The following is a 14,774-nucleotide window of genomic DNA, read 5'->3' on the forward strand; positions in this document are numbered from 1 at the left end:
TCATGAAGATGTTAGTTAAGATGCCTGTAGCCCACATCAGAGTGCCTTGGTTTGCTAGTTGCCTGTGGCTCCTGTTTCCATCTTCTTGCTAATGCAGACCCTGGAAGGTAGTGGTGATGGTTCAAATAATTGGGGTTCTTGTTACTCACCTGAAGACTTGGATTGAGAACTCAATCCAAGTTCTTGGCTTCAGTCTGGCCTTGAATCTTTGCAGGCATTTGGCAGAGTGAACTAGCAGATGGGAACATTATCTGTCTCTCTCTCTCTCAAATTAATTAATTCATTAATTAACACCCACTCAGACCACATCAATATTTGAACCCGTTTATAACAGTCCAGGTAGGTCTTTTTCGAGTCTCTGACTGTGAAAGGTTAAAGACCAACAACAGTTTTAAAGGAAAAGTGCTAAAGGAAAAGGAAAACTGCTATTATAAAATAGATGTCACAATGCAGTGCATGATTAATTGGCAAATCAACTGTATGGTCAATATGTTTACAAACAGGAAAAGGGTTTCCCTATGGAAGGAGGAATTTGAATAGGGCCATTGCTATGGCTTCTGCCTCTAATTTCCTCCCAGATTCTGCCAATTTTAAGCAATATAAGGGTGTTTTTAAAAGTCCACAGAAAATTTGCATTATCTTTTAAAAAATATTTAAAATATAGAATGACAGGGGATGGGGTGGGGAGAGAGAGAGAGAATGAATATGAATATTCCATCTGCTGGTTCATTCCCCAAATGGCTGCAACAGCCAGGGCTGGGCCAGGTTGAAGACAAGAACCAGGAACTCCATCTGCTTCCCACATAGGTGGCAGGAACTCAAGCACTTGGGCCATCACTTGCTGTCTACCAGGGTAACCATCAACAGAAACTTGGATTGGAAGTGAGGAGTAGTTGAGACTTGTACCAGGCATTCCAATATGGGAAGCAGATGTCCCAAATGCTGGCCTAGACCACTATGCCACAGCATCCACCCTCACATTACCTTTTTAAAAAAAAAAAAAAAAAGATTTATTTATTTATTTGAAAAGTAGAATTACACAGACAGGCAGAAGCAGAGAGAGAGAGAGAGAGAGAGAGAGAGAGAGAGTCTTCCATCCACTGCCCAGATGGCTGCAACAGCCAGGAGCCAGGAGCCTCTTCTGGGTCTTCTACATGGTTTTGGGAGCCCAAGGACTTGAGCCATCTTCTACTGCTTTCCCAGGCCATAGCAGAGAGTTGGAATGGAAGTGGAGTAGCTGGGACTTGAACCAGCACCCATATGGGATGCCAGCACTGCAGGTGGCAGCTTTACCCGCTACACCACAGTGCTGGCCCCCACATTACCTTTTAATCTCATATTTTCCACTAAATTTTTGAAGTCCTTTTTTACTTCTGTTGCTCAGGAAAGTACAATGTCTAACTGTTATTCACTTCATGAAGTTTCAAATGAGATATTGGGTGGATGGCTAGGCTTTTTTTTTTTTTGCAGAAAAATTCTTTAATTAATGAAATCTTGAGAGGAAACATAATACAGAAAGCAATTTAGAATGACAAAGTGTTTAGTAATTTAAATCTTTTATGGTTAGTATAAAATATTTTATTTCTAGAACTCAATGCCCATCTGTAGAACTGTGGGCTTAAGGAGCTTGATTTCAAAACAGGTTAGATGATTGAAATCCTTTTACTTACTTTTTTTTCTTTAAAGACAGAGTTACAGAGAGAGAGAGAGGGGCCTTCCATCCACTGGTTCACTCCCCAGATGGCCGCAATGGCCGGAACTGCGCCGAACTGAAGCCAGGAGCCAGAAGCTTCTTCTGGGTCTCCCATGTGGGTGCAGGGGCTCAAGGACTTGAGCCATCTTCTACTGCTTTCCTAGGCCATAGCAGAGAGCTGGATCAGAAGAGGAGCTGCCAAGACTAGAACTGGTTCTCGTATGGGATGCTGGCATTTCAGGCCAGGGCTTGAACCTGTTGCGCCACAGCGCCAGCCCCCAAATCCTTTTTACTTTCCAGCTCTACTAATTACAACCTTGTGCCTGGGTCTGGAGACCTATTAGAGTGATGGTTAATTTTTGATGTTAACTTGCCTGGGTTAAGGGGTACTTGGGAAGCTGATAAAGCCTAATTTCTGAGTGTGTGTCTGAGAGATTCCCAGTGAGCCAGTGAGGAAGGGAGCTCACCCAAGATGGACGGGTATCCTCCAATCAGTTGAGTGACCAGATAGAACAAGACGGTTGAGGAAAGGTGAAATTGCTCTCTCTTCTGGGTAGAGCTGGGGCACTGATTTTCTCCTGCCCTTGAACATCAGAACTTCAGGTTCTCCTGTCATCTGACTCCAGGACTTGTGCCAGCCCCCTCCCATCTTCTATATGGAATGCCATTCTTTCTGCTATTGCTTTCTCAAATTCAGCCCCTACAATTTTATCTCTTCCCAGTCATCTCTGATTACTCTTCTTGCTGCATTTTCATCGAGTTGAAGGTCAACACCAAAAAGTTAAGTATATAACTTCCCTCTATTTTCTATTCAAAATTTTGTCTTTTTGGGGTAGGTCTGGTGGTGCAGATGGGTTAAACTGCTGCTTGGGGCACCGCCATCACATATCTGAGTGCCTGGTTCAAGTCCTGATCACTCTACTTCCAATCCAGCTTCCTGCCAATATGATTCTGGGAGGCAGCTGGTGATGGCTGAAGTGGTTGAGTCCCTGCCATCCACATGGAAACCTGGATGTAATATTCTCTCTCTCTCTCTCTCTCTCTCTCTCTCTCTCTCCTCTCTGTTGTTCTGTCTTTTGAGTGAATAAATAAACTTAAAAAAAAAAGTTGTTTCCTTGGAAGGGCTTTAAAGTTCTTTTTTTTAAAAGATTTATTTGAAAGGCAGAGTTCCAGAGTTCCAGAGAGAGAGGTCTTCCATCCACTGGTTCACTCCCCAAATGACCTCAATGGCCGGAGCTGAGCCAATCAGAAGTCAGGATCCAGGAGCTTCTTCTGGGTCTCCCACATAGGTGCAGAGGCACAATCACTTAAGCCATTTTATACTTCTTTCCCAGGCCATAGCAGAGAGCTGGATCTGAAGGGGAGCAGCCGGGACTCGAACTAGTGACCATATGGGATGCCGGCACTGCAGGCCAGGGCTTTAACCCACCGAGTCCCAGCACCAGCCCCTGGCTATAAAGTTCTTGAGGGTGCAGCCCATGTCTTACTTCTTTTGACTCTCACTGCAGTTCCTAGGAGTGTTGGGCATACAGCCATTATTCAAAAGCTCTGGAAATCAGATATATGATTTGCTTATGCTGCTCCTAGCTCGCTCAGTGCTTATGTAATGAGTTTCTCTGTGTCAAGAATGAAAATAAAGCTCAGTTCCCTGAGTTCTGGTTACAGTACCTACTGTTCCCATCTCTTTGCCAGCAAAATGGATCCCCTTGTGGAACAAGTTTACTAGTTCCAGTTTAAAAAGTTAAATTTCAAAAAAAACCAACATATGTTTTTAGAGGATGATATGGTTCTCTATTTTTTCACAGGAAACTTTTTAGAAGAAATTCCCTGAACAAAGCAGTCACCACTGTCTTTACTTAATTAATGTTTTCTACATGTCCCCTTTCCTAGCTCCTTAGTTGTCAGGGAGTCAAAGCTGAGGACAAGGAATCAGGCTTGGGCACAGGTTAGCTTATAGGGAAAGGTAGGATTGACTCCAGCCCATGATCTATCTTTCAAGTTGGGGTGTCCAGATGTGTGGGAATTTCCCCTACTGGTGGAAATGCAATTATGCCAGAAGCAAAAGCAGCCCAAGTTCCTTAGGATAAAGAGGATTTCAATAGAACCAGGGGGCACAAACCCCACTTGGGATGGTTCCAGATAGGAAAGGAAGCTGCTTGTGCAGCCAGTGTATTGTGAAGATGGAGCACCACAGTAGGATGAGCCCAGAGCATGGGCCAAGTCTTCCCTTCTGTAGGTCCCTGTTGGTAAGACCAGTGGATAGTCTTTGTGTGCTGGCTTACATAGAGACCAGGAACATTTACCTATTGGAGTTTAGATAACCAGACCCTCTATGCCTTCTTAGCCTCTCCGACTGCAAAGCTCTTTAAAAGCAGGACTGCTTGTTTCTCTGCAGATGGCTCACTATGCTTGGCTAAGTGTCTGGTTTGCAGCTGGTACTCTGTAAAAATGTCCTTCAATTTTATATGGCATATTTCCTCGCTAACTTGTGTAACTGTTATGCTTTTCTCTTCCCTTCTTGAATTTTCAGGTCACATCCTCCTAGAATGCTGGCTGCTCCATTCTTTGTCCTTCCTATGCTGGATGGGCTGTGGTCATTTGTTATATTGATGGCCTCCTCAATGAGCCAAGCTTCTGGTATTTGTATTCTTGTGCTACCTCTCAGCGGCTTCTCTTCTGATCCAGCTCCCTGATCATGTGCTTGGAAAACAGCAGAAGATGGTTCAAGTATTGGGCTCTTCCACCCATGTGGAAGACTGGATGTAGTTCCAGGCTTCTGGCTTTGTAGTTCCAGGTCTGGCCCCGTCCTGGGGACTTGGGGAGTGAGCTAGTAGCTGGAAGATCTCTCTCTGCCTGTGTCTCTCCCTCTCAAATAAATAAATAAATCTATCTTTATAAAAAAATTTGAGAGGGAGCCAGAGAGAGAGAGAGAAAGGGAGAGAGCATCTTCTATCTGCTAATTCACTCCCCACATGCCCACAACATTTGGGGCTGGGCCAGGTCAAAGCCTGTAGGCAGGAATTCAATCCAGTTCTACCATGTGGATGGCAAAGAGCAGAGATGGGGCAACTAATCTTTGCCATGGAACAGTGCTCTGTGTCTTTGCTTTGAGAACATTCCCAACTATCTATTGCTGCTTTTTGCAGACCTAAATGGAGATTCCTTCTGCCCTAGTGGTTCCTCCTCAGTGGCCAAGCTCCATACTGCGCCATAGAGAGTTTTGTTGAGACCAAAAGATATCAAGAGGACACATCCCAAGTTGTGGGTGGGGCAAGAAGGTGGAGCTTTTTAATCAGCAGGATGTTTGGGCAGAGACAAGGATGTTGAAGGCAGGAGTCAGTGTTTCCAAGATTCTTTCTTAAAATGCATGGTGATTGGTTTTAGAGCTCCTGATCCACCCCTGGGACAAAGCACTCCTTTTTGGGGCTACTAAATTTCCAACAGTGCTTGGGGAGATCAGTTCACTCTGCGCCTACAGTATCCACAGAAACATCTGCTTTTGCTTACTAGAAAGTCAAAACCATAGACGTCACCCATCGCCTTTCCCACTTAAGGACACATTCCTGTTGGCTGAGTCATGCCTCCACCAAGGGTTCACCCTGGACTGCCTGTGTGTGTTTTTGAAACTGTGAACTGACTTTGATGATAATTTGAAGAGCCGTTTACATCCTAGTTTATTTAACCTTCTCACATGAATAGCAAGACTTCTCTTTGGGGAATCATGGGATGACTACTGCTTCATTAGATAAGCAGTGAACCCTGGAAACAGGAAGCTAAAAATGGACTCTCAAGGCCAATTTCAACCCCTTCTCTTCTCATCTACAGGTAACTTGGCATTGCAGAAAGCAATCTGGATTTGGAGTTAGCAGACCAGGGTTCAACTCACAGTCTTGCCAGGTACTGTGTGACTGTGTGTTAGTTTTCCATAAAATTGGAATAATGATTCCTATCCTGCCCATGACACAGGTTCTTAAGTCAGAATAGAATAATGAAGGGGGTGGGTGGGAAAGGCATGTTATAGACCATCCGATGTCTGAATTCACTCTTACACCACACCACACAACCTACTCTTGAATTCTTTCTGTGACAGGGAACTCATTCCCACAGAGAGTGCAGAACATTGCAGGGCGGGGGTGGGGGATGCTGGCTGTGACTGATTTTGTTTCAAATGGCATTCCATCAACTGGTTCTTCCAAACGTAGATCTACAGAAACAAGTCTAATCCTTTTCTGCAAGAACAGCTTTCAGATGTCTGGAAGTAGTGCCACATTCCTGATACAGACCGACCAGTCTCTGAGTTTTTCTCCACCAAGTTAAGCCTTTGATTTTGATCACTTCCATGGTTATTGTTGCCCAAAGGTGCTTTAGGTAATTTATAGTATCTAGTCTAGAACTGAATGTGGTATTTAGGATGGCCTGAAAGGGAGGCAATGAAGTGGGACATTCACCTCCCTTGTTCTCAATGCTATACTTCTAGTAATGCAGTGGACTCTTGAATGGACTCCTTTGGTGGTCACATCTCAATAGCAGTACTTCCTCCATAATCTCAGCAGTGAATATGCAGCTTGCTGATCATCTCCTTTCTTCCTAGCTCATTCCATCAAGAACCCAACTCAATCAATTTCAGACCTCATCAGAACTTACTATGCATGAATCCTACCACCTTTCCACTATCCCTTAACCCTCTTCTCCATCGTATCTTCATGTACCTCCTTACCCAGCCTAGACCTCATGACACAGCATTATAACCATTCTCTCAAATATTCAACTCCTTTCCTACTCTCTCTTGCTTGGCAAAATCCTAACTCTGGTTACACTCTACTTTCTACCTTTTCCTGACCTGCCCCTGGATAATTCAACCTGGCAAGAGACAAGAGGTTCATTGACTTTAGTTAAATTCATGACCACTAACATCAGGGGGGGACCCAGAGCTGCTCAGTGATCATTCCCTAGTTCCTTAGCCTGGGATTCTATCACTCATCTAGATAACTAAGTCACACACACACACACACACACACACACACACACCCCGCCGCCATCGTCAGTCTTACCTGATGACCTTGTCTTCATCTAGGACTCCCACATGTTCCCACCACCATATCTACCTGCCTGCCCCATCTGCGCCTGGAGCTCTGGCTCCACTGCCTGATCTACAGCCCTGCCTATGATTTTCTGTGTGCTTTTTTTTTTTTTTTTTTTGGACAGGCAGAGTGGACAGTGAGAGAGAGAGAGACAGAAAGGTCTTCCTTTTTCCGTTGGTTCACCCTCTAATGGCCGCTGCAGCCAGTGCACTGCACTGATCTGAAGGCAGGAGCCAGGTGCTTCTCCTGGTCTCCCCTGCAGGTGCAGGGCCCAAGGACTTGGGCCATCCTCCACTGCCCTCCCGGGCCACAGCAGAGAGCTGGCCTGGAAGAGGGGCAACCGGGACAGAATCCAGCGCCCCAACCAGGACTAGAATCCGGGGTGCCGGTGCCACAGGTGGAAGATTAGCCTAGTGAGCCATGGCACCGGCCCTTTCTGTGCTCTTAAGACTAAGCTCTCCAGGTATGCACTAGATGCTTTCTCCTCTCACTTACTCAAGAACTCTGCCCCTCATTCTGTACTCCATCATTAATGTCCTCTTTTCTTCAGGATCATTCCCATACTGTATGGCCACATTATTTTTTCCTCTCATCTTAAAAAACAAAAATAAATACAATAAGAAGAAAAATACTCATTTTTTTAAAAACCCAGATAAAGGGCTTGGAAAGGTATGGTAAGCTGCCCAAAGTCACATACATGTAAACTTTGGAAAGGTCAAGGGTCAAATACATTTTGCCCACCCCCCCCAAAGACCACTCAAATGAGGCTTAATAGGCTGTAGAGGCTAGAGCAGCTCTTTCTCCAGCCCACTGTTTGGTCCAAGTGGCTATGGCTGAGCTTGGGTAAGGGAGTACTTTGCCGAGGACAGGAGGGCAGCTCTGCCATTACCTGGGCATAATGGGACAGCAGGAAAGGCTGGAGATTTTCAAGTAAGAATGGGACCTGCATTGTCCTCAGAGGCCTGAGGAGCTGCTGAATCTCTAGTTTGGTCAGTTTGCATTTCAGATGAAACATGGGTGGTTGAGGGCTGTTGCATGCCAGCCATAGCAGAGTGATCAGGTGGCTGGGGTGGTGGACAGGAATGGATGCTGCAATATCATGCGCCTCAGTGAAAGCTAACACCTCATAAATCTTGCAGGCCTAGTGCCCGTGTAGTCCACTTCAGGGGCTCATTAACACTGTCTCGTCCTCACAAGAGTTGGGAAATGATGAAAAATATGACAAACTGCCTGCCAAAGCCATTTCATCAGAAGGGCACACATGTTTCCACCTCTTCTTGAGACAACCCTGTTCATGCAGAGAACCCTGAAACAGCTCAAGCCAAGGGGCGAGGGGTTCCTCTTGGGAAAACAGATATTTCCCTACCTCTGGGACACAGAGCCAGCAGCCATCAACCTTCTTTTCTCTCCTCTTCCCTCAGCTCCCAAAGACTCTCCCAGAGAATGAGCTCATCTAGTTCCTAATCTTCCAACCAAGTACTCTGATTCCCCTTGGAATTTTCAGACTACCTGGAAAAGCACACAACTGCCTCTTATTTGTGTATCTGCCAAAACCAGTGTTGACTTCAGTCCAGGTATCTCTTAAGAGTCCTCTCTCAAGCCAAGACACTCTGGCAAAAAAAAAAAAAAAAAAAAAAAAAAAAAAAAAAAAAAACACCTAAATGAAAGATCTCTGTGAGTGAGATCCCAATGGAAAGAACAGGTCTTCAAAGAAGGAGGTACCTTTCTCTGAAGGGAGGAGAGAACCTCCACTTTGACTATGACCTTGTCTAAACAAGATAAGAGTCGGAGAACTCAAAAGGCTTCCATAGCCTTGGAAACTCATGACTGGAGCATAGGGAGATTACTGATGCCATAAACAGGAGTGTCAATTTGTAAAGTCAACAACAGGAGTCACTGTGCACTTACTCCTCATGTAGGATCTCTGTCCTTAATGTGCTGTACATTAAGATTTAATGCTATAACGAGTACTCAAACAGTATATTTCACTTTGTGTTTCTATGTGGGTGCAAACTGTTGAAATCTTTACTTAATGTACACTAAACTGATCTTCTGTAAAAAAAAAAAAAAAAAAAGAAATTATCAATTCCCAACTTGACTCTCACTGGGATTAAACATGACAATAGGTCTGATCTGATCTCAGCATCATTTAAAAAATCATCTATTATTTTTCACTTTATGTTTCTGTGTGGGAGCAAACTGTTGAAATGTTTACTTTCTGTAAACTAAACTGATCTTCTGTATATTAAGAGAATCGAAAATGAATCTTGATGTGAATGGAAGGGGAGAGGGAGTGGGAGAGGGGAGGGTTGCGGGTGGGAGGGACGGTATGGGGGGGAAGCCATTGTAATCCATAAGCCGTACTTTGGAAATTTATATTCATTAAATAAAAGTTAAAAAAAATAGTTTTTGAGTAATGCCTAAAAAAAAAAAAAAAAAAGAATCCTCTCTCAAAAGGTCTGGCCCACTTACTTGTCTGTCACGGCCTGCATGAACTCATCCAGCAAGTCGTCGTACTCCTTCCCGCGCACGCGCCGGTGCTTCAGGCCGATGTATAGAGGGTCTCGGAGCAGCTCCTGGAACAGACAGCACCTGTTTACTAAAGCTGCTCCCAGTGCTTCTGTTTCACTTTTTTCGACAATTCTGCCTGTTTAGCGAGACGAACTGGGGGTGAGGCTATGGGAGGAGAGGAGGGAATAGGAAGCCAGCTGGACCTCCCACCTTCACACCTTTGCCCAGGAGGTGGTATCTCTCTAGCAGTCTGCATTTGAAGAGAAGTTTCCAGCAGGCAGTTTGGCCTGATAAAATACAGGGTACTCTATTTAAATGGGAATCTCAGGTAATAATTTTGTTATTTTTGAAAGAATTTATTGGGGCTGGCGCTGTGGCATAGCCAGTAAAGTCGCTGCCTGTAGTGCCGGCATCCCATAAGGGCAGTTTTAAGTCCAGGCTGCTCCACTTTCAATCTGGCTCTCTGCTATGGCCTGGGAAGGCAGTGGAAGATGGCCCAAGTCTTTGGGCCCCTGCACCTGCATGGGAGACCTGGAAGAAGATTTTGGCTCCTGGCTTTGGGTCGGTGCAGCTCTGGTTGTTGCAGCCAATTGGGGAGTGAACCAGAGGATGGAAGACTTCTCTCTTTCTGCCTTTCCTTCTCTCTGTGTAATTCTGACTTTCAAATAAATTCTTTTTTAAAGATTTATTTATTTGAAAGGAAGAGTGACAGAGATAGGGAGACAAAGAAAGAAATCTTCCATTTGCTGGTTCACTCCTCCAAATGGCTATAGTGGTCAGGGCTGGACCATGCTGAGGCTAGGAGCCTGGAATTCCACCCAGGTTTACCACATCGATGGCAGAGGGCCAAGTACTTTATCTGCTACTCTCCCAGCATATTAACAGGGAGCTAGATCAGAAGCAGAGCAGCCAGGACTCAAATGGCACTCCAACATGGGATGCTGATGTTGCAAGTGGTGGCTTACCCCCTGTGCGACAATGCTGTTCCCTGTTATTATTATTACTACTGTTATTATTTTTAGTGCAAGTTCATCCCAAGCGTTACATGGGGCATAATTATGCTGAAAAACCAAGTAATTGCTTATCTGAACATTTTTTTTTAGATTTTATTTATTTATTTATTTATCTGAGAGGTAGAGTTACAGACAGTGAGAGGGAGAGACAGAGAGAAAGGTCTTCTGTCCGCTGGTTCACTCCCCAAATGGCCGCAATGGCTGGAGCTCCGCTGATCTGAAGCCAGGAGCCAGGAGCTTCTTCCAGGTCTCCCACGTGGGTGCAGAGGCCCATGGACCTGGACTGTCTTCTTACTGCTTTCCTAGGCTATAGTAGAGAGCTGGATTGGAAGAGGAGCAGCCAGGGCTAGAACCAGCGTCCATATGGGATGCCGGCACCGCAGGTGGAGGATTAACCTACTTTGCCACAGTGCAGGCCCTGTTTATCTGAAATTTGAATCTGACTGGCCTGCTGTACTTTTATCTGCTAAATGTGATAATCCTGATAACCCTATCAACAGAAGGAACGTAAAGCCAGGAAGCAGTGTACAGTCAAGAAAGGGGCACTGTGGTCCAGATGCTGTCCTCTGAGCATCATTGGTGTGTTCCAGAAGGGACTCAGGCTTTGGAAGTAGGTGGACCTGGGTTTTAATTCAGATGCTGTCACTTAACTACTTCTGTCACTTTGAGCAAGGCATTTCACGTATCTCGGCATCATTTTTTTCTCTGTTAAGCAGGGATGATAATTAGCTCTATCATATAAGGCAAGATCTTTGAGGAAAGGATCTACCGCTTGTTCATTGGCATTTCCCCAGAGATTTGCATTTTCTGATGGTAAGCCTAACTAAAGCATTTGTGGTTATGAGTTGCAAGAGTCCCAGGATTGGGCTAAGGAAATGTTGAATTAAGAACAAAGAGGTCTTTGGAAATCAGTTGGTCAGCTTCCTCCTTTGAGACTTGGAAGGGTTAAATGAGTTGCCTAAGGTCACAAAATACACTAGTGGAAGCAACAGGGCAGAACACATGGTTTCTAAAACAGGAATTCTTCCCAGGGTGGCAACCTGACTTCAATACTTCCTATCTCTGGTCTCCAGCTGGGTGCCTAGCACATAAATATTAATAGAGGGACTAAATCTTTCATTCTTGTTATTACAAACCCCCCTGAAACTAAGTAAGTTAGTGACTATAATTTTCAGTGAAAGCATTTATCCAAAGCAGGTGAACCAGAACTTTCTCCTCTGCCATGGGAGTTAGAAGGCTGACTACTCCCTGTGTGGCTGGATGCCCAGTTCTGTCTTCCTAAGGTTTTTCTTGGAGATAAAATGTCATAGAAGACAGATGAGGAAATTATCCTCCTCTTCACCAGGCATATCAGTGAGCATTGGATGTACGCTGGAAAATAAATAAAGCTTCTGCTTGAAAAATATTTATCTTGCATAGCAACAGGCATCCTAAGATGTTATTCAGGGTACCTGTGGATCTGCAAGGCCATGGGTTTGGGGTCACACTGTGGACACAGCGTCCTCCCCTCAGAGTGGCAGTTGTGCCTCCCACTCCTCTTTCTGGAAGATCAGTTAAGCTCAGTGGTAGGCTACAAAGAAATCAAAAAGGGCATCCTCATGAATCACACATGTGCAAAGAGTAAGTCCTCTGATGGCACTACAGGGTGAGTGCTGAGTAGTTACTAGTCACAGGCATGATAATCTGGCATGGTAAGGAGAAACTTGTAACACCCAGCTTAGATACCAGCCCCATGCTCATTCAGCAGTCCACCTCCTCCCCTGAGGCAATGTGACCAGGCTGCGCCCCTGGGTTTGCCTCTCTGAGCACATGCTTCCTGCTCCTCTCCAATTAGTTAGTTCCAAGGCATCACAGAGAATCTCTTTTGCAAAAGGAATCATAGAGGCTCAAGGCTCTGCCCGGAGAAGGCCATCAAGACACAAGAAGGGCCATTTGAAAGCCATGGCCTGTGGGGTGCCCTTCAGAATCTCAGCATAGTATGGAATGAGCATGGGCCATGGGGTCAGTCCTTAGGAGAGTCATTTCTGCTCTGGGCCTCTGTACCCATGTAAAATAAGGTTGTTGAATGAGAATATTTCAGTCAAACTTTCAACTTAAGTGTGAGTGTCTGGGAGCTCGTGGACAAAACAAAATGCAGAAACCAAACCGTATGTATCCATAGCTGGGAGGAGTCTCCTACGCCATCCCTTTCAGAACTTAACCATGGGTTGTTACTTCTTTACAGGAACTGCGTATTTAATTTTCCAAACCTCCTTGGTGTTGGCAGGTAGAAGTGACTCAGAGTTTCAGGGCTGTAGACAGGTATTTTCCTTCAACAGGAAACCTGGAGGGTGTTTCCTTCGACTCTGATGAAAGCTTCTGTTGGCTTCGGAGATTTTATAGGGATGTACACACAGATGGCCCAGCTATTCTGGTATTAGAAGCCCCCACAACAGCATCCTTCCCTGCACCGACGTGAGAGACAAAAGTTTCGAGGTGGAACCTCTGTCTCCTGCAGTTCTGGCTTTGCTCTGAGCAAAAGATGCGCTCCAAGACTTCTGGAGGGAAATTCTAGCAAACAGACTCATTTTCTGAAAAAAAACTATAGTGCAGGGGATTACATAGTAAATCTACTTATAAAGAGATAAATCACTGTCTTCCACGTGTTGGTCATTTTGTAACTCTGGATTTGTGTGCAGATGGAACACATGACCATTAAAATGATCAAGTAGGTGGCATTGCTGAAACGCTGACAGCTAGGATATTCCACCCAGGCCTGGCTCTCATTTATCTCCCTCGTGCCTGGAGAGTGCCTGACACCTACTAAACACTCAATAAACTTCTATGAAATAAGCGAAGAGAAAGTGTTCACAAAATAATCTTAATTGGAAAAATTAGAACAGAATATGGGCACATTATGATTACAACTAGGTAATAATTCCATCTATGTGTAGGCAGAGATAAATATTAAAACACACATATAGCATTGTGGGAGAAATGCCATTTCCTTTTGCCTTTAAACTTTTGGATAATATTTTAATGTTACTTTTAGTCATAAAAATTTTAAAGTCAAGAAGTGATCTTTACTGAGAAAACAACAGAAACTCAGGTAAGTGAGTGATGTGGGAAGATGAGCACAGGCTCAGATTAGGTTCTGCCACCTGCAGCACATCTTTTTGGTGATTTAAACTCTTTGGACCTCAGTTTCCACAAATGTAAGAAGAGAATAATGATAGATGTGCCACTCATAGGGTTATTAAAAGGCTTTCACCAGATGGTCTGGGAAAGGGGGCTTGCCCATTATTACCACTGTTCCCAGCCATCTTTTCTTGTGGAATTGTTACAAGTTGGGGTCTGCCCTAAACATCAGCTCATCCTTGCTGGGTATGGGACCTTCAGTGACAAAGTATATAATGCACCTGCTAGAGGCCACCAGCATCTTTCTAGGGGATGAAGTGTTCTCAGAATCAAACTCAAGATGTTCCAGTTCTTGCATAGGGTCAGATTTTAGCATGGAGAGTGAATATCTCAATTAAATGCAGTTGGAACACAACTACACTCATCAGTGCATACAAACTCTTTGAGGTGAAGGGTAATTTTTACAAAATATTTATTTATTTATTTGAAAGGCAGCATTACAGAGAGAGGGAGGAAGAAGCAGAGAGAGATCATCCATCTGCTGGTTCACTTCCCAAATGGCCACGATGGCTGGAGCTGGGCTGATCCAAAACTAGGACCTAGGAATGTCTTCCAGGTCTCCCACGTGAGTGCAGGGATCCAAGAACTTGGGCCATCTTCTGCGGCTTTCCCAGGCACATTAGCAGGGAGCTAGATTGGAAGTGGAGCATCCAGGACTGGAACCAATGCCCATATGGGATGCTGGCATTGCAGGCATAGGCTTTATCTGCTATGCCACAGCACTGGCCTTGAAGGGAAATTTTAATAATGCCTGGTGTAAACCCAGACATCTGGTTGGGGGAAGGGAATGTGTGCAGAGTAAAATCTGAGCATTGGTGTTGATGAGTAGCTTTAATACTGATGTGGAACATGGGGAGAGGAAGAGGTGGAAGGACATTCCAAATTGTGCCTTCTCTTTGTACCACAATGGGATCAAGTTCAAAGAGGTACAATAACTCATCTGACTCATCAGTGGTTCTGTGACCTCAGGCCCTTGCTTATCACTTTAGTGCTGTTCTTCCTCCTCTTTCTTTCCCTCTTCTTAACTACCCCCATAATTTCCCAGCCCTTAATCAAGATCCTCCCACTGTTCCCCCATTTGATGGGATCTAGGGATGAAGCCTGAATAAGAATCCTTCCTCGTTAGGAGCTACAGTGCCCATTCTTATTTAGAAATGGAACATATGGTGTCTAGAGAAGAGGAAGGCCATGCAAAGAGCCTTGGCAAATTTGCCTCAGAAGATCAATGCAGAATCCAAACAGCTATTAATTTTTTGACAATGCAAATCAAGAATCTAAAAAATGACTTTTTCTGCCTTC

The 14,774-nt window shown here is 44.6% G+C and overlaps 1 protein-coding gene across 8 annotated transcripts in view; it reads right to left on the minus strand.

Moving 5' to 3' along the window:
- ME3 (malic enzyme 3) overlaps positions 1-14,774 on the minus strand; it is a 196,838-nt gene that overhangs the window by 41,616 nt on the left and 140,448 nt on the right. For all 8 annotated transcript variants that reach the window (XR_016233406.1, XR_016233403.1, XR_016233398.1 and 5 more), the window contains one exon: positions 9,247-9,350. Coding sequence is in view for 4 of the 8 variants with exons in the window: in XM_089332358.1 (XP_089188484.1) it covers positions 9,247-9,350 (104 nt within the window). In the remaining 4 variants the exon portion in view is untranslated. The remainder of the gene's footprint in view (positions 1-9,246; positions 9,351-14,774) is intronic.

This window comes from Oryctolagus cuniculus, chromosome 1, assembly GCF_051225735.1.
Source record: "Oryctolagus cuniculus isolate XC-2025 breed Fujian yellow rabbit chromosome 1, ASM5122573v1, whole genome shotgun sequence".
Taxonomy (NCBI): Eukaryota; Metazoa; Chordata; class Mammalia; order Lagomorpha; family Leporidae; genus Oryctolagus; species Oryctolagus cuniculus.